Source organism: Lutzomyia longipalpis, chromosome 4 (assembly GCF_024334085.1).
Source record: "Lutzomyia longipalpis isolate SR_M1_2022 chromosome 4, ASM2433408v1".
Lineage (NCBI taxonomy): Eukaryota > Metazoa > Arthropoda > Insecta > Diptera > Psychodidae > Lutzomyia > Lutzomyia longipalpis.
In genome coordinates this window covers 19374191-19394617 of record NC_074710.1, presented here as the reverse complement: position 1 = coordinate 19394617, position 20427 = coordinate 19374191, and the positions used below count along the sequence as shown (strand labels likewise).

Below are 20427 nucleotides of genomic sequence, written 5' to 3'. Positions count from 1 at the left end.
CTTAATTTAAGAGATCATCTTGGTATTGAAAGTTCGACTTTCTCTAACCGAATAAATATTCTTTCATGGCCTATTTGATTTTTATTTCTCATATTTCTAATAAAAAAAATAGATCCTTAAGGTCCTTGGGCATTAAACATAGGTAAGCCAGATAAATTTTAATGCAAAGTTCCTTTTAAATCAAAGTAAAATCAGCTGAGAAAAACAGCTGATTTCTTGTTTGTTTGTAAACAAAAATCAGATGTGGTGAAAATAGGTGCAATTTGTGAGGTTATGTTTGCCACCTAGATGCTGTGATCAAAGAAATAATTAAAACAGCCCGGCTTCTTGTCAGAATGGACGTGATGGACATAAAGATTGAAAAGGAAGAGATCTTCCTGAACACAGTGATGGATGAGAAGCTTCCGGAAGAGCAGATACAATTCAATTCCAATGAGTAAGTTCTGAAAAATCTCCTCACCAGACACAAACATCCCCCTAACCACGAGATTTTCCTTTCCAGGAAACCCATAAAAGTGCCCAAAAAGCCCAAAGAAAACTTCCTGATAAAAGAAGCCCCAAAAGATGACGAAGAATGTGGTGAGATTTTCGTGAATTCCTCTCACCTGAAGCACCACATGGTCACCCACAGTGCCACAAAGAACTTCCCCTGTCCCTTGTGCCCACGCACTTACGTCAGGGAGATCAGCCTCAAGCGTCACATTCCCCTTCATGACAACATAAGTGGAAGTCTCTGCAATCTCTGTGGGAAAATCTTCACATCAACCCAATCCCTCAAGGCTCATCATCAGCGGCATCTAGCTGAGAAGAAGTTCAAATGTGCTGAGTGTGGAAGGACATTCAGTGATAAGCAGGACATGCGTCGTCACATTCAGCGAATTCACCGCAGCTCAGAGCAGCCGGAAAATCTCACCGAGAAAACCTTCCGGTGCAGCATCTGTGGGAAGATCTTCTGGAATAAGACTCTCCATGAGAGGCATTTGGTGACGCACAGCGAAACGAGGGACGTCTCGTGCCCAAAATGCCCGAAGAAGTTCAAAAGTAAACTCCATCTGAGGGAGCACATGCCCGTGCACAGCTCACAGAGACCCTACGTGTGTGACATCTGCGGTCTGGCGTTCAGGAAGAGGACAGACTTGAGGATGCACCGAACAACGCATCTGGGGAAGAGCATTGTGGTACCCCCGCTGGCCCCAGGGGTGGGTTTTGCTAATTAAAACACTTATTTATATAGATAATTCACTCTGCCTCTTTATTGTGCACTCTACACATAACCCTTCACCTGACACATCCATCCATCTCCCTCACTCCCAACACCCAGATCACCACATCTCCCTTTTCCTTTCAAAGCCTAGACCTCACATTGTTCTGAAGTCCTCACAGTACTCGTGATGTAGCCCTCAGGAGTATCTGATGACTCTGCGGTGCAGGGAATCTTTTGTATTTTGGTCGAAATTGTTTGTCACATCATATTGGGTAGTCCAGGACTAGCCAGAAGCTTTTGCTGAGCGGAGACCCTGAACAGCTTCCCGTTTCTCTCGTGTACATCAGTTTCCTCGTCATTTCCTTTTCGATCTTCCACATCCTCTCCCTTTGTTTCTCGAAAAATGTTCCGCTTGTGGCACTCCGAAGAGATCAGCTGGAGCTCAATATCATGTATGTTTGGAATTGCGCTGTCGACCAGGATATCGTGCTCCTTGCAGAACTTCATGAAGTACACATAAAGCCCTCTCCATTTCGACAATTTCCGCGAGAAATCGTTGGAAGGCTCCTTGATTCCGCGAGTTTGCTGCGTTACCTTATTTGCGTGGCAAGAGTACTGGCTCCTGGAGGACTCTCCATCATCCGTCAATTCTGCAGCTTTCCGGGAACTTGGAAGTCCAATTTCCAACAACCCCAAACTGATGGCGGATGATCGCCCCATTAGCGAATGTGTCCCATTTTCCACAACATAAAATTCTGCAACTGTTTTATATTGATCTCCGTTGTCTTCAACAACCATCATAGCTTCGAACACACCCATAATTTGCAAGCATGTCTTCTGTCCATAAGCCCTCAGCTCTTTCTTACAGGTCGTGGAGAAATTCGTTATCTCAATCCCCTTTTTCTTCATATAGGCCCAAGTGCCCTCATCAATCACATTATTTGTAGATCCAGAGTCAATGAGCATTTCTGTCGGTACACCACCAATCTCACAGCGAATGTATTCATCTCCAATTCCAATGCTGCATACATCACTTGAATCTGAGCCACTTGAATCTGACCCACTTGAATCTGACTCACTTGAATCTGACTCACTTGAGTCATCCTCAGAGTCGTCCTCCTTCAGAGACCCTTTGCCTTCAACCTTCCGGCGTTTTGTGCTTTTGTAATCTTCATCTGATGAGGTTTGATCACCTCGGCTCCTTTTCAATGACTTGCACTTAGACGCAAAATGGTTTTTCTTGTTGCATCTGTGACACTCCTTCTCATACGCAGGGCAATTTTGGATCTTGGAGAAATCATGTTCTTTCCCACATCGGAAGCACTTACGTGATTTTGCCTTTGTTCCTCTGATTTCATTAATTTCATCGTCCTGTATATCAGTCTCACACTCTGTGGTGGTCATCTGTTTCACTTGGTTCCGAATTGCTTGGAAAGAATTAACAGTTCTTTCCAGAGATTCCAGCGTAAGGTCTTCCAGAGCAAGCAACTTCTCGCGCAGGTCATCGGGAGCTGCTAATAGGACCTTGTCAATTATGCTTGTCGCGCGACTTTCTTGTTCGGTTCGACCAAAACTACACTTTCATGCTTGCTGCTTTATTCGAACCATGAATTTCTCGATTGGTTCATCTTCTTCCAGGTCCATTTTGCAGAAAATAAGACGCTCATGAGACTCATGTCTCTTTGGGGCGAAATATTGATCCAGTTTTTGTATTGCCACCTCAAATGGATCGATATTGCTCCCTTCTTCTTCTGAGACATCTGCCCCTTGGATACCGTAGAAGATTTTCTGCAGTTTCATGCCTCCAATACCCAACAAATGACTCTTGAGCTTCGTCTTGTTTGTTTCTCCAAGAACCACAATTACGTGCTGAAAGGCCCTCTTCCATTCTATCCAATTCCGTCTGGCCTCAGAGCCATTGCCAGGATCAAATGGTGGCAAGTTCCACAGTTTTTCCATCAACTCTGAAATAATTTCTTCAATTTATGGAAATTCATCTCACTTTGTATCTTTGATTTATTACCTCAATTTAGGTCTCTCTCGCCTAATTATTTTCCGACTCTTACTAGATCGGACTCTGTATTAGTCTGTTCTGAAAAAAAGAAGAAATTCCTTCATTATTCTTCTTATATATTCTCAGACAATAAAATATTTATTAATATTTTATTATTAGTTTTTCTCTGGTAAACTGTCTCTTTGCAGCTTCCCAATCAATTATAACCCACCGGTTCGTGGTTATATGTACTAATTTCTCCTCCTTTGAGGGCACAATATCTTGATATGTTTTCATAATTTTATTTAACTTCCGGATTTGCTTCTCCGAGCATATACCCCTGTTTAGTAGAGCCTTTGCTCTATTTCTTACTCTTTACCATTCACATTGATGGAAAAGGCATTCCGGAAGAGCATTTTCTCTCTTTTTGGAGAATTTTTCCTTCTCAGGATAACTCTATTAGTCATAGAGTCACACCTGGAACCCATTTCCGTGGCTTTTCTAGCCCACACTGCTCAATTTCCATGAAAATTTGAAAATTTCAGCACGTGTGTTTTATAACATAACCTCACTTAATGTCATTGCACATTTGCACGCACTTTTCTTTAAATTACTTACATTTCTTGACGCACTTTTGACTCGTCGCCAATTTGTGGTACCCCCGCTGGCCCCAGGGGTGGGTTTTGCTAATTAAAACACTTATTTATATAGATAATTCACTCTGCCTCTTTATTGTGCACTCTACACATAACCCTTCACCTGACACATCCATCCATCTCCCTCACTCCCAACACCCAGATCACCACAAGCATCAAATGCTTCTACTGCAGTATCCCCTTCAAAGATGCTGAAAGACGAAAGAAGCACATTCAGCTGCATCATCGGGGACTTCCGGTGGACAAAACAGGTAAAATGGGCTTCTTATCAGGCATTCTGGGATGATTTGGAGGAGATTCAGTGCCTAATTGATGATTAATCTCGTTCAATTTTAAAGAATTTTTGTTAATTCTTCATTTATTAAGATTTTTCATTTAAAAAAATGAGAAATTTTGAAAAACAATTTTTTTTTGAAAATACTTAATTTCAGAAGATATTTTTTAATTAATTTCTGAAGAACTTCTAATAAATTTTTAAAAATTCTTTTTTTTTTATAAATCTTTAACAAATCATGAAAAAAAATTATTAGTTTCAGAATTTAATTTTCGAGATTTTTATTTAATTTTAGTAGAATCTCCATCAATTTTTTAAAAGAATATTTATTAATTTTAATGAAGAATCTTTGCTACTTAATAGAGAATATTCATTTAGGAATTTTCTTCATTGAATTCTGACGAATTTTTATTTATTTGGGAGGAATTTGTAGAGATTCTTCATTAGTTTTTCTTTATTTTATTTTTGCCTATTTAATCTTTTGTAATAAGGAGAATCTTTTATGAAATTTTGAATTTTTATTTGTTTCTGAAATTTTGTTTTATTAATTGTCTAACATCTTCGTAAGTTTGAGCAGAATCTTCATTAATTTTTAATGAATCTTAAAGAATTTGTAATTATTTTTTTTGTTTTTTGATAAAGATTTTAGCTGTGTTTCTTTCAGACACAGCTTTTGTGTACCGAGCAAAATCGAAAGTCGTCAGATCGGGTTCAAACTTGGGATGAGCACGAATTAGGGTCCCCACATTCCAAAAAACGTATGCGCCAAAAATTTTTTTTTCCGGCCGTCCGGCCGGCCGGCCGGCCGTAGTACAAAGCTAAATTGCAAGAGAACGGTAATAGATAGAGACTTGCGGTAAACGGCAAAGTTTAAATATCGACTGGAAGACATCCGATTATGATGTCAAATTTTACCCCCCACCCCCGCGTCCGCCATTTTGAATAACCTCAAAATATTGTTTTCACTATATCTCAGCCGCTATTATAGCTAGAGGGCTGAAATTTTGATATGTTGTAGGGGCCATCAAGAGTTTTCCAACGATACCTCATTTTCGAAAATCGGTCAAGCCGTTTAGTCAATATGGCCGCCACAATTTTTCATCGAAAATCGACCATAACTCGAAAACGGCTCGACCGATTTTGATCAACCCGGGGTCAAATGAAAGATCTCAACAAACCCTACAACTCTCTAGAACATCCGAAGTTTCAAAAGTGACCGCTAGGGGGCCAAAAATCAAAAACAAAATTTTCGATGAGTTTTCGATGAATATCTCGAAAACGACGACATAAATTTTTTTTATTTTTTGATATGTTGTAGCTGACTATATTATCTAGCTCCATGCCAAAAATGAAGAAAATCTATGGATCCGTTCTCGAGATATAGCCTTCCAAAGTTGGCATGTCATATCTCGGGTTCTACAAGTCCGATCTTGATCAACTCAAGCGCAAATGAAAGGTTTCGTGAAGCCCTACAAATGTCTAGAACATTGCAATTTCGAAAAATGACCGCAAGAGGCGCTAAAGTCAAAAACAAAGTTTTCGAAAATTTCGAACTCGAATTTTTCGAAAATGGCGACATAAATTTTTTTCATTTTTCGATATGTTATAGCTGACTTCAAGACCTTTCAAACAAAAAAAAATTTATGAAAATCTATGGATCCGTTCTCGAGATATGGCCTTCCAAACATTTCTTAGGGTATGACTTTTCAACTTTTCCCGACTTTGCGCGTATTTAAATTAATTCGCGTTCTAGTTTGCTCTCACAAAATTGGTACACTGAAAGAAACACAGCTCCCGTAAGCTTGGTCAGCTTACCAGTACATTTCATTTTTATTTTAAGGAATTTTGAAGAATTCAATAATTTTTAAAGAACTTTCATAAATTCCTGAATTTTTTTAAAATCATTTTTGATTATTTTAAATTAACTTACAAAAAATCTTCTTTGTCCATTTTATTCTTTAACGATTTTTAAATGTTTTTTGAGCATTTCTACACCAAATGGGGGCTAAATGAGTCAAAAGAAACTTGGGGCTAAATAAATCGTTCTAATGCGATACGAAACGAAATTACACGAAGAAAACACGAATACAAACGAACACAAACGAAGAGTTAAATGGGAACTTTATTCTCTTTACATATGACGACGTTTTGGAGATATTTTATCACCTTCTTCAGGTCAAATTAATTTTTAAAATTGTCCTAAAATTCTCATCTAAAACTGAATTCTAAATAAATTCTTTCTTCAAAGGATCCTCCCAGAAATTAATTCTTTTAAATGAAAATTCTTTTCACCCAGATGGTCCAGTTACCTGCACGATTTGCCAGGAAGACTCTAAAAATCTCGACATGCTCCAGAATCACATTAATGAAACTCATCCACCGGAAGATCCCTTTAGCTGTGAGATTTGTGAGAAGAATTTCATTGAGAAGGAAGCCCTCAAGAGGCACATCCGCAACATTCACGACAGAGATCTGGCCAGCAGTGAATTTATTTGCCCTCACTGCCAGAAAGTTTTTAGGCGGAAGTACTCCCTCACGCGACATCTCAATGTCCACACAGCACGGAAGTCGCAGTTTGTGTGCAAAATATGCGGATCGAAGCATAAGTATGAATACAATTTGCGGAAGCATGAGCTTGCGCATCAGATCAGGGAGAAGATTAAGTGCCTACACTGCAGGGAGATCTTCAGTGAGAGGAAGGACCTGGATAGGCACGTTCTGGTGCATCACATGAAAGGAATCTCCGTTGCTGCCTTTGTGACAACCATTGAGATTACAAATGAGACTGTTACTGCAATAAAGAGGGAAGAATAGAAGAGGATTTATCCTGGAGGGGAGTTTCTTTTTGTTTCATTGCTAAACTTCCGGTTTATTGATTATCTGCTGAGAAGAAATTTTAGTTTGATTAAAGAATTTAACGACTGTTTAAAGTTGATGTTGTTTTTGTTTTTGATCGGAGATAGTCAATTAAAATGAGCGTCTTAACGCTTTTTAGTTGTCCAAGAACTGAGAAAGCTTCATTTTGCCGTAGTCTGATATACCAGAGTCCTTGCTCTGAACGTCCCGAGAGATCTTCAGGGTATCTTCATGGAATCCTTCATCTGCGCGGTCCTAAAAAACGCGGCAAAACAACAGAGAACCTAAAACAGCTGATTGTGGTGAATTTGGGGCGAATTTCACCACAAATGTCAAACTTCTGTCAAAAAAGTCAACAAGAGAAGATGCGAATTTTGACTAAACAAACTCCCTAAAATCCCTAGAAAAGTATCCAGGAAATGGAGATTAAGAAGGAGAAGGAGGATTATAGTCCCTGGGATGCTTCCCTGCAGTCTATGGTTGTTAAAGAGGAATTTAAGCTCGAAGAACCCGATGATCCCTTCATGGAAGACAATAAAGGGTGAGTTGTACATTCTCCTTTCTGACCAAAAAAAGGATTAAAATGCAGTCCAGGAAGCCATCAGGACACGCCTAATCTTCCTCCTGGTTGCAAAAGAATAAAAAATCGTTAAAAAAATTCATTTTCCACAAGCTAGGCATGACAAATAAAGATTTTTGCTTCAAAATGCAAACAGTGACGTCACTTTTGCGATTTTTAAATGTTTCCTTTGGAGATAAAACAAAATCATTTTCTAGATCCATCCCCGAGGCTTCTCCTCCGGAAACCGTCACATTTGTAGTGAAGGAAGTAGATGAAGAAGAAAACTCCCCAGATTGTCCGTCACTGAGAAAGTACGCCAGGCTATCTCCAGTTCTGAGTGTTAAATGTCCTGAGTGTGACAAGATTCTCATTACACAACAAGGTCTTTACTGGCACTTAAAGAATCACTTTAAGGAAACTCAAAAAGAGTCCAAATCTCGAAGGAAAAGTAAAAAATCCGATAACTCTGAGCAGGCGAAGAAGGCCAGTTTGAACTGTTTAGAGAAGTTAGATCAGCCAAAGCAACAAAGTAAGTCGGAGCAGTCAGTTAAGTCAGAACATTCAGGGGTGGCGGAGAAGTTGGAGCACTCAATTAAGGTAGAGCCGTCAGAGCAGTTAGATGAGTCAGTCAGGTTAGAAAAGTTAGAGCAGCAGGACAGTGAAGCGGATCCCAACAAGGATCTCAAGTATAAATGCAAGGATTGCGGCAGAGCTTTCAGTGCTGTAATCGCTCTAACGCAGCACCTGAAGACTCATCTAACCAAAGCCTACACTGCAATCTCATGCCCTTTGTGCCAGGCTGTCTTTGTACGGGACTACGACCTAAGGCGTCACATAAAGACTCATTCCAGACAAAAAGAGTTTCCTTGCTACATTTGTCAGGAAGTCTTTCTCTACAGGCAGAGTCTCAAAAATCACATGAAAACTCATCAATCTGATGAAGTTTTGATAGTTAAGAGGGGACAGGATGTAAAAATTGAGTCAACGGAGTTACCAGACTGCTAGACTAGGTCAGACTAAAGTGGAAGAAGTTAGGAGCGTTGTTAACTAAGTTTTTTTTATTAAATAAATTATTTTTTATAAGAAAAAAATTGTTTTAATAAATAATTCATTGATTTGGATTTTGTTGTTGTTCAATTCAGCTTTACGGCCTTTACGACTGATCTCTTTAGATTTAACGAAGACTTTTTTACAGTTCCCCCCTTGCTGTTAAGTGGGCAGAACTGTAGCTTTCTGGTTCTTTCTTTTTAAGGAGGCTTTTAAAGAATATCGGACTTTAGGAAAATTCAGTAGTTCAGTAGGAGACAGGATCGAAGTGATAATGAAAACGAAGAAAACCGTCCACTCCTGCTCTTTTCCTGCAACAAGACAGACTTAAAGAGTCTTTGATCCTTTGCTCATTTTTTCCTTTATTTGTTCCTACTTTGATCCTTGATCTTCTTGCTTTAGTCAAGGATTTCCGGATTTTCTAGGAGGTCTAGAAGCGTTCATCTTGTTCTGTGATCCTTACATATTTCAGTCTTCCTGCTTTTCTTTATTCAGCTCTTGCTCCGCTTCTCCTGACGATTGGATTTTAGCCATCTCAGGCTCAACACCTTCCAGGCTTTTCTTGACTTTTCCCTTGATTCGTTTCCCAGCACCTTCATCCCTCACTGAGTGATGCTTCTTAATATGAATCTTGAGATACTCAGGAGCTTTGAAGGTGCTCTCACAGCTACTACAGGGAAACTCCTCGTGCGAATGGACGAGCTTCACGTGCTTCTTGAGGAGTCTTTGCTTCATGAACTTCCCACAAATGTTGCACAGGGTTGTCTTTTGCTCCACATGAACGCATCGGATGTGCTGAGCAAGTCCTGATCGGCTTGAAAACTCCTTCGGACACTGTTGGCATGGAAAGTGTCGGTCTTTTGTGTGAATCTCCTCGTGCCCCTTGAGCTCTGTTGCCGTGTAGAAGCCCTTTCCGCATGTTGGGCATTTGTGGCTCTTCTCCCGGATGGTTTTGGGGCAACGCTTCCGAAGGTGGGCAATGACAGATCCACGATTCTTCAGCAATTTCCCGCACAAATGACAATTTTCCCCACGATGGCTCTTCTTCCGGTGCGTCTGCATGTGCGTCCGGATTTTATTCTTGTCCACAAAGGACTTCCCGCATGTGGCGCATTCGAAGATCCTTTCTGTCATGTGAACGGACTTATGTTGCCACCGTTGGCCGCATGTGTAGAATCCTTTACCGCAGATGAGACATTTGTACTTCCTCTCGCGAATTTCTTCAATTACAAATTGAACTGTGTTCTCTGGATGTTTCTCTTGGGGTGCTTCCTGATCTTCTGGAGACTGTGCCTGAGGTGCTTCCTGAACACAATCTTCTTGGGATATACGAAGAGGATCTTCAAGATCCCTAATTTGAGCAGGAAGAGACAAAAAGTCAAAGATTTGCTAAGAAATCCGGGAAAGAACTTACTCTTCTTCCTTGACAAGAGCACCTTGCCCAGCTTCCTGTTCCTGAATATCGTATTCTTCTTTGACAATTGAATAATCCAGGAAAACTTCTTCCTGTTCAGTCTTAATCTCAATCTCTTCCATTCCTGGGAATTTCTGGGATTAGATTCCTTTTTGGTGACCTCTTGCAAAAATGCAGATTTTCACCACATTTTGAGCCCCTAACTAGGTTCCTTTAAGCACTTTCCGCGCTAATGTTTGAATAAACTAAAATAACAAATCCTAAGCCAAAAATCCAGAAGAAATCTTCCAGAACTCCCCTAAGAAGGAATTTTTCCGGGATTCTGGGTTAATAAAAAAGAAAAATTGTTTAATACGCGAAGTGTTTGACAAATTAGGATCCATGAAGGTTCCTAAATTGTCAAACTTAAACTAAAAGACTGAACTCTTCGCGAGAGATTCTGGGGCTGAAATGGAAATTGAGGCTGAACCGGATAACGTATTAGTTGACTATTCAATTGTAAAGGAAGAATACACCATCCAGGAACAGGAATCTCCTCCTGATGCTCATTCATTGTGCCCAAAAGAAGAGTAAGACTAAAGGAACCTAAAAGAATGTTTTTCTTGCATTAAGGATTTGTTTTTCAGGCCAGAGCAGGATTACATTATCCCGGAAGAGGTGGTGGAAAGAGTGAAAGTTAAAGAGGAGCCAGAGGAGTAAGTTTCCCAGGGTGAGGGCTCATCAGGAGCCAATCAATTAAAGACTGTTTTTATTTTTTTAGGTATCCTCCGGAAGAAGATGAAACAATAAAAGAGGAAGTGGAGGATGTTGAAGAACCTGAAGTGAAGGACAAAGAAGAAGAACAACAAAAGGAAACAGTTCAGTTTGTGATCCAAGAACTCCGGGAGAGGAAGCATGAATGCCCTGTTTGTCACAAATTCTTCTTCACTCTGGGTCACAAGAATGAACATCTCAAAATTCATTCAAGCGAGAGGAAGTTTCAATGCCCCAACTGCCCAATGGCCTTCCCATGTGGGAGTCGGCTGAAGAAACATTCAATGGTTCACGAGAATAAGGACATTCCGTGCAATATTTGTGAGAAACGCTTCAAGAATCTCCGATCTCTGGGCCTACACATGGAACTTCACAGCAATACGGAGAAGATTGAATGTGAGCTGTGCCAGAAGATGCTGAAGACGACGCGTAGTCTCAAGGAGCACTACCTCCGTATTCATTGCAGGTAAGGCTCAAAAGATCTCAGATTAAGAGAGAAGGACTGATCTAAGCTTAATGTTCCAGTGAAACAGCCAATAAGATCTACAACTGCGACGAATGCGGGAAGGAATTTGGGCTGAAGAATCATCTGAAGAAGCACATGGTTACGCACAGTCAGGAGAAGAATTATGTCTGCAAAGTTTGCTCAAAGCGCTACAAGCATCCCTATGATTTCCGGAGGCACGAGGAGACCTGCAGTTTAGAGACAAAAGATCCCTTCATCTGCAACATCTGCGGCAAGGATTTCGAGAGTATTAGAGGACTCGTGGCGCACAGGAAGAAGCACATAAGAGTCCTCACGGGATGCTACTACTGCGAAAGGAAATTCTCCTATTCCAATAATCTCATTGATCACATAAAAGACGCCCACAGGGGACTTCCCACTAAAAAAGTTGGAGGTGAGGCATGATCATCTTTTTTCCGGAGGAATTTTGAAGAATCTTTGATTTTTTTTCAGATGGTTTTGTTTCCTGTTCAGTTTGCTACGGGATTTTTGAGAGTCTAGATGTCCTCAAAAAGCACGTAAGGATACACCAAAATGATCCGCAAACAGACCCACAGACAGAACTTCAAAGGCAGCCACAAGCAGAACCTCAGCAAGACCCTCAAAGAGAGTCTCAACCAGAACTTCAAAGACAGCCTCAAGAACCTCTATTACATCCACAGGCAGAGCTTCAATTAAAGCCTCAACTAGAACTTCTACCTCAAAGAGAGCCTCAACCAGGACTTCAACCAGAACTTCAACCGGAACCTCAACCGAAGCTTCAAGCAAACCTTCAGCAAACTTCCAATGATGTAATCAGCAACCAAGCAATTCGAGATTTTTCTGACTTTCTCTCTGGCTTTTTGAGGGGCATTCCTGACATTCCTTTTAATCCCGAAGGAGCAGCAACAGAGCCAAAGGATGACGAATAGAACAGATTTTTTTTTAAAATAAAATTCAAACTCAAGGATGTTTTCTTTATGTTTTAAGACAAGTGGAGATACTGACCACTATACTACCGAGGAAATTTAAATTTTAAAGAATTCAGCTTTGCATGAAGCAAGCCTGAAGACAAAAAGGAGTGCTCAAATAGGAACGAAGAAAGACTCAAATATAAGCGAGGGAAAGGCTTTAAGAAAGGGGTAAAATCAAAAGTTTTATTTGAGGTACAGAAAAAGATGAAAAATAATGAGAATTATGAATATTCGGAATTTTTAATGAATATTCGAAATCTTCGCTGCAAATTTTATTTCTCAAAATCTTTCCGGAAGTTCCTGAATTTTCATTATTTTGTCCGTACAATTTTTTAAATACTTTGCTTCATCAGAAGTTTCCAGACAGGAACCATTCCATTCTATATTGTTTTCCGGATTTTCAAGTCGTTTAAGGACTGTTCTCATGGTTCCATTGACATAATCATAAAGATCTTTGCACTCACATTCCTTTGTGAGATTCTTACTTGATCCCCAAATTACAGCTCCATCCATTTTCCCCATTTTGAGGATTTTCAGAGACATTTCCAAATCTTCCTTGCTCAGATATTCATTACTGAGATTGTAGAGAAACCAAACGTACGGATAAATTTTAGCTTTTGGGTTAAATTCCTTCCGGAGCCTTTCGTATTCAGTGACGCGTCCTCGAACAAGCTGCCCTCGCTGTTCGCAAGTAAAATTTATCTTTGTAATGTAAACAGAGGGGAACCAGTAATCGTACGACTTGAATAGCCAGTCAGTTCTGAGAAATATTTAAAAATAAGATTAAGATTTTGGGTAAAAATGGGGAGAATATAGAATCAAAATGGCGGCTTCATGAAATATTTCAAGAATGTTTCCGGGATATTCAAAAATATTCCGAAATTCGTTACACACGCTAGAGAATTCTAACCTAAAAAAAATATGCCCCGCCATTTTGGTTATATGATCAGAATTTAACGAATTTTTCTTACCTATTATTCTCTTCTTTTACAATATCTGGACAACTTTCATTCCTTGCATTGGCTGCCACGCCCATATTGAAGCAATAAGGAAAGCCGTAGTATCCCCACTTAGTCTCATTCCTTAATTTCCTCACTAAATCGGTGCTATTCATGAGAAAATATCTTGCAGGTGGTTCAAATATTTTAGCACTTTCAGTGATCAGATAATTCCTCAATGTGGTGTTTGTTTGATTCTTTTGAAATTCATCTGCTAAAGTTTTATTAAATTGTTTAAAAGTCAGTTCGCGATATTTAATCATCCATCCGGTATTTTGACGAAAGACCGGCCTCCAGGATTCCATGTCAATCACAGCTAAACCGGAATAGTTAACTTGTAGTTTTTTCTCAACGTCTTCCTTCAGTTTTTTAAGATGTAGCGTCATATTTCCACACTGAGGCATTCCGCCATTTGCTTTTCAAGACAAGTTTTTAATTAATTTAATTTTTCAGTTAACAAATTAAATTAATTTGAATGAAAAGAATTTACTTATATTCTTATGCTCCATTGATGGCCATAAACCAGGACTGTAGAGGATTGTAAAACTCTCTCCGGAAAAATTTCCATCTTTATTATGAACGATATTTAAATCTTTTAAAAGACTAATAAAAGAAACATTCAATTTTTCACATTGATGCGTTGGAACATTCCAATAAATTGTAAAAGAATTTTCTTCACAAAAAATCCCAAAAACTGCACAAAACAAATGGAAAAACCAGTTCATGGCTTTTCTTTTAGACAAAACGACGGCTTTTGCAGTAAATTCGTTCTTTTATAGCAAAATTAGTGAAAATTTATCACCAGAATTTGCAGCTAAACAAACATGGCGTCTATGCAGTTGAATAAATATTTAAATAGTAACGCTTTTCTTGGGTTAAGAAAAAAGAAAACAATTTTCTTGGAATTACAAATAGATTTTCTATTTTATTTGTGTTTATAATTCTCTAATTTTATTTATTTTCTTTAAAATGTCTCCTTAAGCCTAATTTTAGGGGGGAAATTGCATTAAATACGATGTCCATTTCATCTTATAAATAATACGCGTGTTTTGTGGGGAGGAAGGAGGAGGAGGAGGAGGGAAGTGGAGGCTACATTGAGAGCGACAAAATTGTTGGAAGTGTGTGGGCGGGAGGCTCTCTCGGGTTGCACAATGAAGGATCTCCTTTTTTCTTCTAGAAGATCTGCGTCTGAGGGGGGATTGAGCCACCCGGATGTTCCGGACTGTGTCGCTGTTTTTTGCGTTTCTTCTCCTTTTTGCGCTTCTTCCGCTCCTTGTCATCCTCATGCCGCTTCTGCTTCTTGTGCTTCTTCTCGTGAGTATCGAGTCCAGTTGCATCTGTATGATGGTGGGAAAAAGGAATTCAGAAAAGAAAAAGAAGAAAATGCTTTAAATAAGAAATTATTTCATTGATTTCTTTTTAATTTGTTTATTTTTTTTTAAATGAGAATTTAATGAGTAAATAAGAGAGAAAAATTATTAATTATTAAATTGTTTTTTAGAAGTTGTTAAAAAACATTTAAACTTAAAGTTTTTTGATAGTTTACTCAATTCTAACGTTTGACATATTTTTAACGTTACTTTGAGCCAATTTCTTAACGTTTATTTATTTTTCACGTTTCTCTTATAAGTAATTTGAAAAAATAATTTATTGTCATGTATTAAGTTAAAGATAGAAAGCTTTTTTTTAACGTTTGATAATCTATTAAAAGAAATATAACATTGAATAAGCTTTTGATAGTTTTTCAATACATTCTGACGTCTAGTTTGTTCCTTAAAAGAACTTTAAATATTTACTAACATTTTAAAAACATTTTAAGTCAAATTAAAATGTTTCAAAAGGTTGTAACGCATCAATTGCGAAAAAAACTTAATATATTTTTAAAATGTCAACTGTTTGAATGTTTCACTGAATGTCAAATATGTGAAACATTTAAAAACTTTATTGTAATGTAATTTTAACGATTTACGTTTAATAACAAAATTTAGATATCCAATAGGTAGTCAATTAATAAAATAATTTTAACGTTTGACAGCCAATAAAAATTTCGATATATTTTCTATTATTCAATTTTTAAAGTTTGATAAAAAAAAATATAATTTAAATGCTTGAGATTCTTTTGAAATTTTCTTTTTTTTTTTAAATTTTTTTTGACATTTTCATCAAACGAACACGAATATATAATAACTTTTTTTTAGCGAAAGATTAAAAGAATATATCATAGTGAAATAAAAGTTCTTTTAAAAGAATTTTAATATTTTTCTTTGGATTCTAACGTTATAAAATCTTAGAATGTTTCAGTAATTGTCAAAATACAATTTTCTGACGATTTTAGGGTCTCTATGAAGCTAATTTTTCATCCGATTTTGATTCTAAATCTTCCAAAAACCTTCTCAAGCACTAGAAAATAGCTAAAATCAGATCATTTTGCATCCAGATTTGAACAAATTTTTAATGTTTTTAGCCCTTTAGCGTCTAAAATGAAACAGAAATATTGAAATATTGGTTTTTTTTTTTTTTGAAAACGAGACATTTTGACTGAAAATTTCCTTCTGAAGACATTAATAGAATAAGTTTCGTGATGAAAACATTGAATGTTTCAATGTTTCACATGAACCCGAAAGGGTTAATTAAAGAAATTATGCTCTTTTACATAAGAAATGCAATTTAATTTACAAAGATGCCAAATAAGACGTTTGGATGTTTCATATGGAGAGCATACGCAAAGGATTAACTCTACGCATGAACTGATGGACGTGAAAGGGTTAAAAAAGAAAATTAAAAGATAAAAATAAAACAAATAACTTACCAACGACGGATTCTTGTGGTGCTACACCATCTTTGTGCTTGTGCTTCTTGTGTTTGTTCTTGTGCTTCTTGGCGGGAGCTGTGTTCAAGTATCTGTAGTGCTCGGGAAGGGGACCCGGATGTAGGCGGAAGCCCGCCAATTGGACACTTGTGAGTGAAAGGAGTTCCTTCCCGACAATTGGGGGCTTATCAATGACACTCCGCAGTGAGCTGCCATCCTGCTGCCCAGGGCCATCAATGACCCCCGGAAGATTCGGCAGGAAGGATGAAAGTTGCTCCTTGACCTTCTTCCCGCTGTACTTGCTGTATGAATGCTCGAGATTGTTGTAGGACATGAGATTCGTGGCCCCCGTGACACCACACTCACTCGGCGGCTCCTTCATGAGGTAGAAGGGCCCACTGTGGACAATTGAGGGGTTCTTCCCCAGCGAAATGGTCGTCTTGAGCGTCCCGGAGGAATCCTGGGATCTACCGCCGCGCGGTGAGGAGGACTTTGGTGAGTAGGAGGATTCTACTTTCCGAAAATCCGTCATCATGTTGCCATAGTTAAACATTTCCTGCTTTTCTGGGGCAAGCAAAGCCACAACCACCTTTCCTGCTCTCTCTCTCTACCTTCCCTCCGTGTCTCACCACACAGGAAATTGTTCAGGAAATTCCTTTCGTTGCAACGTCCAAGAATCTTTTTTCTTCTTTTGCCTTGACGGCCCCAAGCAAAGAATTTTCTTTTGTTTTCCCGCACTTTAAGTGAAAAGTTTTTCTCCAGTTCCTTCACCACGAGCACACCATTGGCACCCTTTTGGGGATGAATTCAAAGTGAAAACTCTGAGAAATCACTGGGAAATTGGAAGAAAACTATGAAAGATAATTTCTTTTGATTTTTCGAGAAAGTTTCTTTCAGCCAGGGGTGATTTACAAACGTCTGATTCCACTGAATCATGAATACTTTTTGGAATCACAAATGAAACAAACGTCATGAAACATGAAACAGCACAAACATGAAACACCACAAGAATGTGAAACATGAAAGGGGAGGATTCCCGCCAAAATGTGAAACATTAATGAAACATGAAATAAAACAACTTTTTTTTTTCAAAATCTCATAATTTTCTTTTCATTTTATTTACACGGAATCTCTTCTTTTTTAATAATTTCTCTTTCTTCCACACACATTTTTCTACATTTTCCTCATTTTCCTTCAACAATTCATTCATCTGGGGACATGGGGAGGGGGTACAATGTTGCAAGGAGGGGAGATTAAATTAGAAATTTTGGAATTGATTCTGTTAAAAATCTTTTATATTTCTTTGATTTGAGAGTTTTCTAATTTAATTTGACAGTTTGTCTTTTTGCATTTTTTCTTGTGTTTTAACCCTTTGTTGCATTGCAGTTTAACCCTTAAAATGCTTAATATCTTTTTCTGTTAATTTTTTTTCTGCTAAATAACGTATTTTCTTTATTTGGCAATAACTACCAAAGAACGGATTAAGAGAAAAAACTATTTTTCCGGTATTTTCCTTGTCCGGAAATCCCCCAAAAGACTTTTAAACTTCTAAAAAAGTATTTTCTTCTCTAGAAACTCAAGAAGAAAATAAAAAAAGCCAAACTGTAAAAATCTTTAAAAAAAAACCCTAAAATTCAAAGAAAAATTAAAGATTTTTGACAGATTCAACAATTTAAAAAACAAAATTTAATTTTTTATGTGGAATTCAGTTGTTCTGTTTGTTGTGTTCGTTTCCTTCGTTTAGCAAAGCCAGCAAAGCGCTTAATTCTAGGCTTAATTTTGGGCACATCGAGGAAGAAGGGATCAAGTATGACGTCCCCCTCGCGGTAATCATCATATGAGGGTGGCGGTATTTTCACATTGCTCCCAATTGAGTAATTGAGCTTCTTACCACTGCCATCGCTTACGGAAGCACTGGCAGAGATCACAACTTTCGGCAGACTCGAAATGTAGCGATCCTGCGGCGTCAGCAGGACCCTGTCGTACGCTTGACTATGGGTTTTCTTTAAATTACTACTAATACTACTACTAGATGCCGTCTCTGGCCCCGAAGGTCCCTTCTGCCGCACCGATGCCGTGGGTGGCACCTTGCGCTGCTTCGATGTGGACGACGTCGTCACGGAAACAGTGGCATTTTGGCTGCTACTGCTGCTGCCACCGCGTGGATCTGAGCGCTTTAGCTCTTTCCGCTCAGCGGGTGCTATTAGCGCATCAGCGGCATCCTCGAAGCCCAGAATCTCTTTGTGGTCGCGTCTCTGCTCAAAGGGTGGTAAGTGCAGAGGGATCTGAAAGGTGAAAAGATTCGAAGGTTGAGCCGGCTTGCGTCGTCAACGGTTCACAGGCGTCTTACCTGGGGCATGTGACGACGGTAGCCCTCAAAGGGGCGCGGCTGTGCCACCGGCAGCTGAAATCCCTGGGCACGTAGCCGGAAGGGTGTGGCAGGATGCTGCTGGTAGCCAGCATGACCCGTAGGCGGATTATTCTGGGAGTGCTGCGCAGTTGGCAACAGAGGTATTCTCTTTGGTAGCTGTGCGGAAGACGGTGCCGTATTCAATCCATACAGATTGTACTGCGGCCTTGATGTTGTTATACTTGGTGGCGGTGTATACGTGACAGCACGATTCTTCCCATATGCCGTTGCACCCTTCTGCTGAAATTGCTGCTGCGCAACGGGTTGCTTATGTGACTTTTCCGGCGTTGCCGTGTGCGTTGTCACGGTTATGTGGGAATTATGTAAGGAGCCACCATTCTCAAATTGTTGCTGCTGAAATGAGATCGCCGGCTTACCCTGGCCCCCACCTTTTGCCTTCTCTTCTTTCTGCTGAAAGATGAAGTGCTGCGGTGAGAAGGCATTCACCTGACTCGGGCCACTTGGAGGATTTGTTGGGCCTACAAGAGAAATTTGGAGGTTATATTGCAATATTAGTTAGTTCTGAGGCAAAGATCAGGAGTTGGAAGCAGAAGAAAGATAGCAGACAACTGCCTGCTGTTAAACCGGCTAATAGATTGAGACGTTTTAGGGATTAATGGTGGAAGCTTCTAAGCTGGTAAGACTACTGGTCTTATAGGAGCAGCCAGGCTACAGTTTGAAGAGTAAACTGTTGAGGCTTCTAAGCCGTCCTGAGCTCTGGCCTAATGAGAGCAGCCGGTTAACAGATTAAGGAATAAATTGTAAAGGCTTCTAAGTTGTTCTGAACTCTGGCCATATAAGAGCAGTCAGACAACAGTTTCAAGACTAACTTGTAAAGGCTTTAAAGTTAGTTTAAATTCTGGTCTTATAAGAGTAGCAGGACAACAGATTAAGAGCAGAATTCTTAAACCCTGAAAGCCGGTTCAAACTCAGGCCTGCTAAATAAGAGCAGGTGAACAGTCTTAAGACTAATTTTTAAAAGCTTTTAAGCCGGTATCAAGACTGGCTTTTTAAGAGCAGCCAGTTCACGGCTTAACAACTAAATTACAGAAGCTCCTATCTCACCTGGATCAAAACCCGTAGGCCCACGATCCGTGACAAAGTAGTCATCGTCATATTCGTAGTCATCCTCAGCCTCTTCTCCCTCATCTGCCGTTGCAGCTGGCAATGTGGGTGCCGCTGTGCTGGACAGGTAGTGCACCTGTGCCCCAGGAGTTGTTGAGAATCCCGACGGCGCAGGTCCCTTAGTGTTGTTGTAGGTATATGCGGGCTTGTAGGGTGCATGCGATGGCTTAGACGTGCTCAGTGGACGACGTGTGGTACTCGTGACGGGACTCTGTGTTGTGGTTGTTGTAGTTGTTGTGACTGGTGGTGCAGATGTGGTTGTTGACGTTGTGCTCGTTGTTGTGCTCGAGGAACTCGTTGTAACAGCAGCATCAGCACTCTCCTCTGGCACTGGTACCATCGTATTGCCATACAGCTCGAGATTGAGGTAGTAGAAGCGTTCAGATTTGGAACAATCCACCTCATCTACGCGCTCACAGACGCGTGTCTCCTGATCAAAGACTGTGCCATTGAGACAGAGGAATTTGATGTCCATCGGCTCATCCAGCTGCCCAATTGTGCACACATGGAACATCTGGCACGATGTCTCCAAATCCGCATAGTAGCCGCCAATTACTTTTCCAGCACATGTGAAATTTGTTTCGGGAAGATTGTCAAAGTCCAGGTACTGCAGAAATTAATTTTTTTAAAGGTTTTTTTTTATAAGAAATTGAAAACAATTGAAATTCAAAATGGCGGAATTTGAAAGGAGTTGAACTTACACCGGGTTCAGCCAAAAAGCACGAACAAAGATAGAGGAGTATGAATGCGACGATCTGACCTGTGAAAAACAGTTAAAGGAGTTAAAGGAAATTCTTTACATTAATTATTTGAAGAAAATCCGCCATTTTATGTAAACAATATGGTTGTTAAGGATTTCTCACTGTAA

General features: G+C 39.4%; 7 protein-coding genes across 7 annotated transcripts in view; 2 read left to right on the top strand and 5 right to left on the bottom strand.

The window, feature by feature from the left end:
• The first annotated feature begins 208 nt into the window (after positions 1-208).
• Positions 209-12213, top strand: LOC129795218 (zinc finger protein 91-like). The gene is made up of 11 exons (XM_055836304.1): positions 209-436; positions 503-1174; positions 4010-4104; positions 6424-6938; positions 7388-7524; positions 7761-8514; positions 10424-10575; positions 10633-10701; positions 10767-11225; positions 11285-11658; positions 11718-12213. Exons 1-11 carry the CDS (start codon positions 336-338, stop codon positions 12173-12175), a joined length of 3786 nt encoding a protein of 1261 aa, XP_055692279.1. The 5' UTR covers positions 209-335; the 3' UTR covers positions 12176-12213.
• LOC129794733 (transcription initiation factor TFIID subunit 11-like) lies at positions 1226-4001 on the bottom strand. Its single transcript, XM_055835587.1, has 3 exons — positions 3816-4001; positions 3228-3296; positions 1226-3168 (listed from the first exon to the last, which is right to left on the bottom strand). The coding sequence occupies exon 3, from the start codon at positions 2606-2608 to the stop codon at positions 1463-1465; it is 1146 nt and encodes a 381-aa protein (XP_055691562.1). The 5' UTR covers positions 2609-3168; positions 3228-3296; positions 3816-4001; the 3' UTR covers positions 1226-1462.
• Positions 7319-8636, top strand: LOC129794748 (zinc finger protein 883-like). The gene is made up of 2 exons (XM_055835602.1): positions 7319-7524; positions 7761-8636. The coding sequence occupies exons 1-2, from the start codon at positions 7403-7405 to the stop codon at positions 8548-8550; spliced, it is 912 nt and encodes a 303-aa protein (XP_055691577.1). The 5' UTR covers positions 7319-7402; the 3' UTR covers positions 8551-8636.
• LOC129794743 (gastrula zinc finger protein XlCGF17.1-like) lies at positions 8584-10407 on the bottom strand. The gene is made up of 2 exons (XM_055835597.1): positions 10007-10407; positions 8584-9943 (listed from the first exon to the last, which is right to left on the bottom strand). Exons 1-2 carry the CDS (start codon positions 10126-10128, stop codon positions 9061-9063), a joined length of 1005 nt encoding a protein of 334 aa, XP_055691572.1. The 5' UTR covers positions 10129-10407; the 3' UTR covers positions 8584-9060.
• A 263-nt stretch (positions 12214-12476) lies between the features above and the next one.
• Positions 12477-14030, bottom strand: LOC129794732 (hyaluronidase A-like). The gene is made up of 3 exons (XM_055835586.1): positions 13706-14030; positions 13189-13630; positions 12477-12977 (listed from the first exon to the last, which is right to left on the bottom strand). Exons 1-3 carry the CDS (start codon positions 13938-13940, stop codon positions 12497-12499), a joined length of 1158 nt encoding a protein of 385 aa, XP_055691561.1. The 5' UTR covers positions 13941-14030; the 3' UTR covers positions 12477-12496.
• Positions 14031-14109: 79 nt separating this feature from the next.
• Positions 14110-16936, bottom strand: LOC129794758 (mediator of RNA polymerase II transcription subunit 19). The gene is made up of 2 exons (XM_055835614.1): positions 16025-16936; positions 14110-14552 (listed from the first exon to the last, which is right to left on the bottom strand). The coding sequence occupies exons 1-2, from the start codon at positions 16575-16577 to the stop codon at positions 14389-14391; spliced, it is 717 nt and encodes a 238-aa protein (XP_055691589.1). The 5' UTR covers positions 16578-16936; the 3' UTR covers positions 14110-14388.
• A 190-nt stretch (positions 16937-17126) lies between these two features.
• The window catches only part of LOC129794694 (uncharacterized), a 57449-nt gene continuing 54148 nt past the window's right edge, over positions 17127-20427 (bottom strand). The window contains exons 4-7 of the mRNA XM_055835539.1: positions 20261-20319; positions 19500-20166; positions 18375-18913; positions 17127-18309 (exon numbers count right to left, since the gene is read on the bottom strand). Coding sequence (XP_055691514.1) covers positions 17719-18309; positions 18375-18913; positions 19500-20166; positions 20261-20319 — 1856 coding nt within the window. The 3' untranslated portion in view covers positions 17127-17718. The remainder of the gene's footprint in view (positions 18310-18374; positions 18914-19499; positions 20167-20260; positions 20320-20427) is intronic.

What these genes read in the sequence shown, in the direction of transcription:
- LOC129794733 (XM_055835587.1), bottom strand. Translation starts at nt 2,608, where the DNA reads ATGACCACCACAGAGTGTGAGACTGATATACAGGACGATGAAATTAAT.
- LOC129795218 (XM_055836304.1), top strand. Translation starts at nt 336, where the DNA reads ATGGACGTGATGGACATAAAGATTGAAAAGGAAGAGATCTTCCTGAAC. An exon ending in ATACAATTCAATTCCAATGA is followed by an intron (nt 437 to 502) that starts GTAAGTTCTGAA and finishes TTTCCTTTCCAG; the next exon opens with GAAACCCATAAAAGTGCCCA. An exon ending in TCCCACTAAAAAAGTTGGAG is followed by an intron (nt 11,659 to 11,717) that starts GTGAGGCATGAT and finishes ATTTTTTTTCAG; the next exon opens with ATGGTTTTGTTTCCTGTTCA.
- LOC129794758 (XM_055835614.1), bottom strand. Translation starts at nt 16,577, where the DNA reads ATGTTTAACTATGGCAACATGATGACGGATTTTCGGAAAGTAGAATCC. An exon ending in ACCACAAGAATCCGTCGTTG is followed by an intron (nt 14,553 to 16,024) that starts GTAAGTTATTTG and finishes ACCATCATACAG; the next exon opens with ATGCAACTGGACTCGATACT.
- LOC129794748 (XM_055835602.1), top strand. Translation starts at nt 7,403, where the DNA reads ATGGAGATTAAGAAGGAGAAGGAGGATTATAGTCCCTGGGATGCTTCC. An exon ending in TTCATGGAAGACAATAAAGG is followed by an intron (nt 7,525 to 7,760) that starts GTGAGTTGTACA and finishes ATCATTTTCTAG; the next exon opens with ATCCATCCCCGAGGCTTCTC.
- LOC129794743 (XM_055835597.1), bottom strand. Translation starts at nt 10,128, where the DNA reads ATGGAAGAGATTGAGATTAAGACTGAACAGGAAGAAGTTTTCCTGGAT. An exon ending in GCTCTTGTCAAGGAAGAAGA is followed by an intron (nt 9,944 to 10,006) that starts GTAAGTTCTTTC and finishes TGCTCAAATTAG; the next exon opens with GGATCTTGAAGATCCTCTTC.
- LOC129794732 (XM_055835586.1), bottom strand. Translation starts at nt 13,940, where the DNA reads ATGAACTGGTTTTTCCATTTGTTTTGTGCAGTTTTTGGGATTTTTTGT. An exon ending in AATGGAGCATAAGAATATAA is followed by an intron (nt 13,631 to 13,705) that starts GTAAATTCTTTT and finishes TGTCTTGAAAAG; the next exon opens with CAAATGGCGGAATGCCTCAG. An exon ending in GTAAAAGAAGAGAATAATAG is followed by an intron (nt 12,978 to 13,188) that starts GTAAGAAAAATT and finishes AATATTTCTCAG; the next exon opens with AACTGACTGGCTATTCAAGT.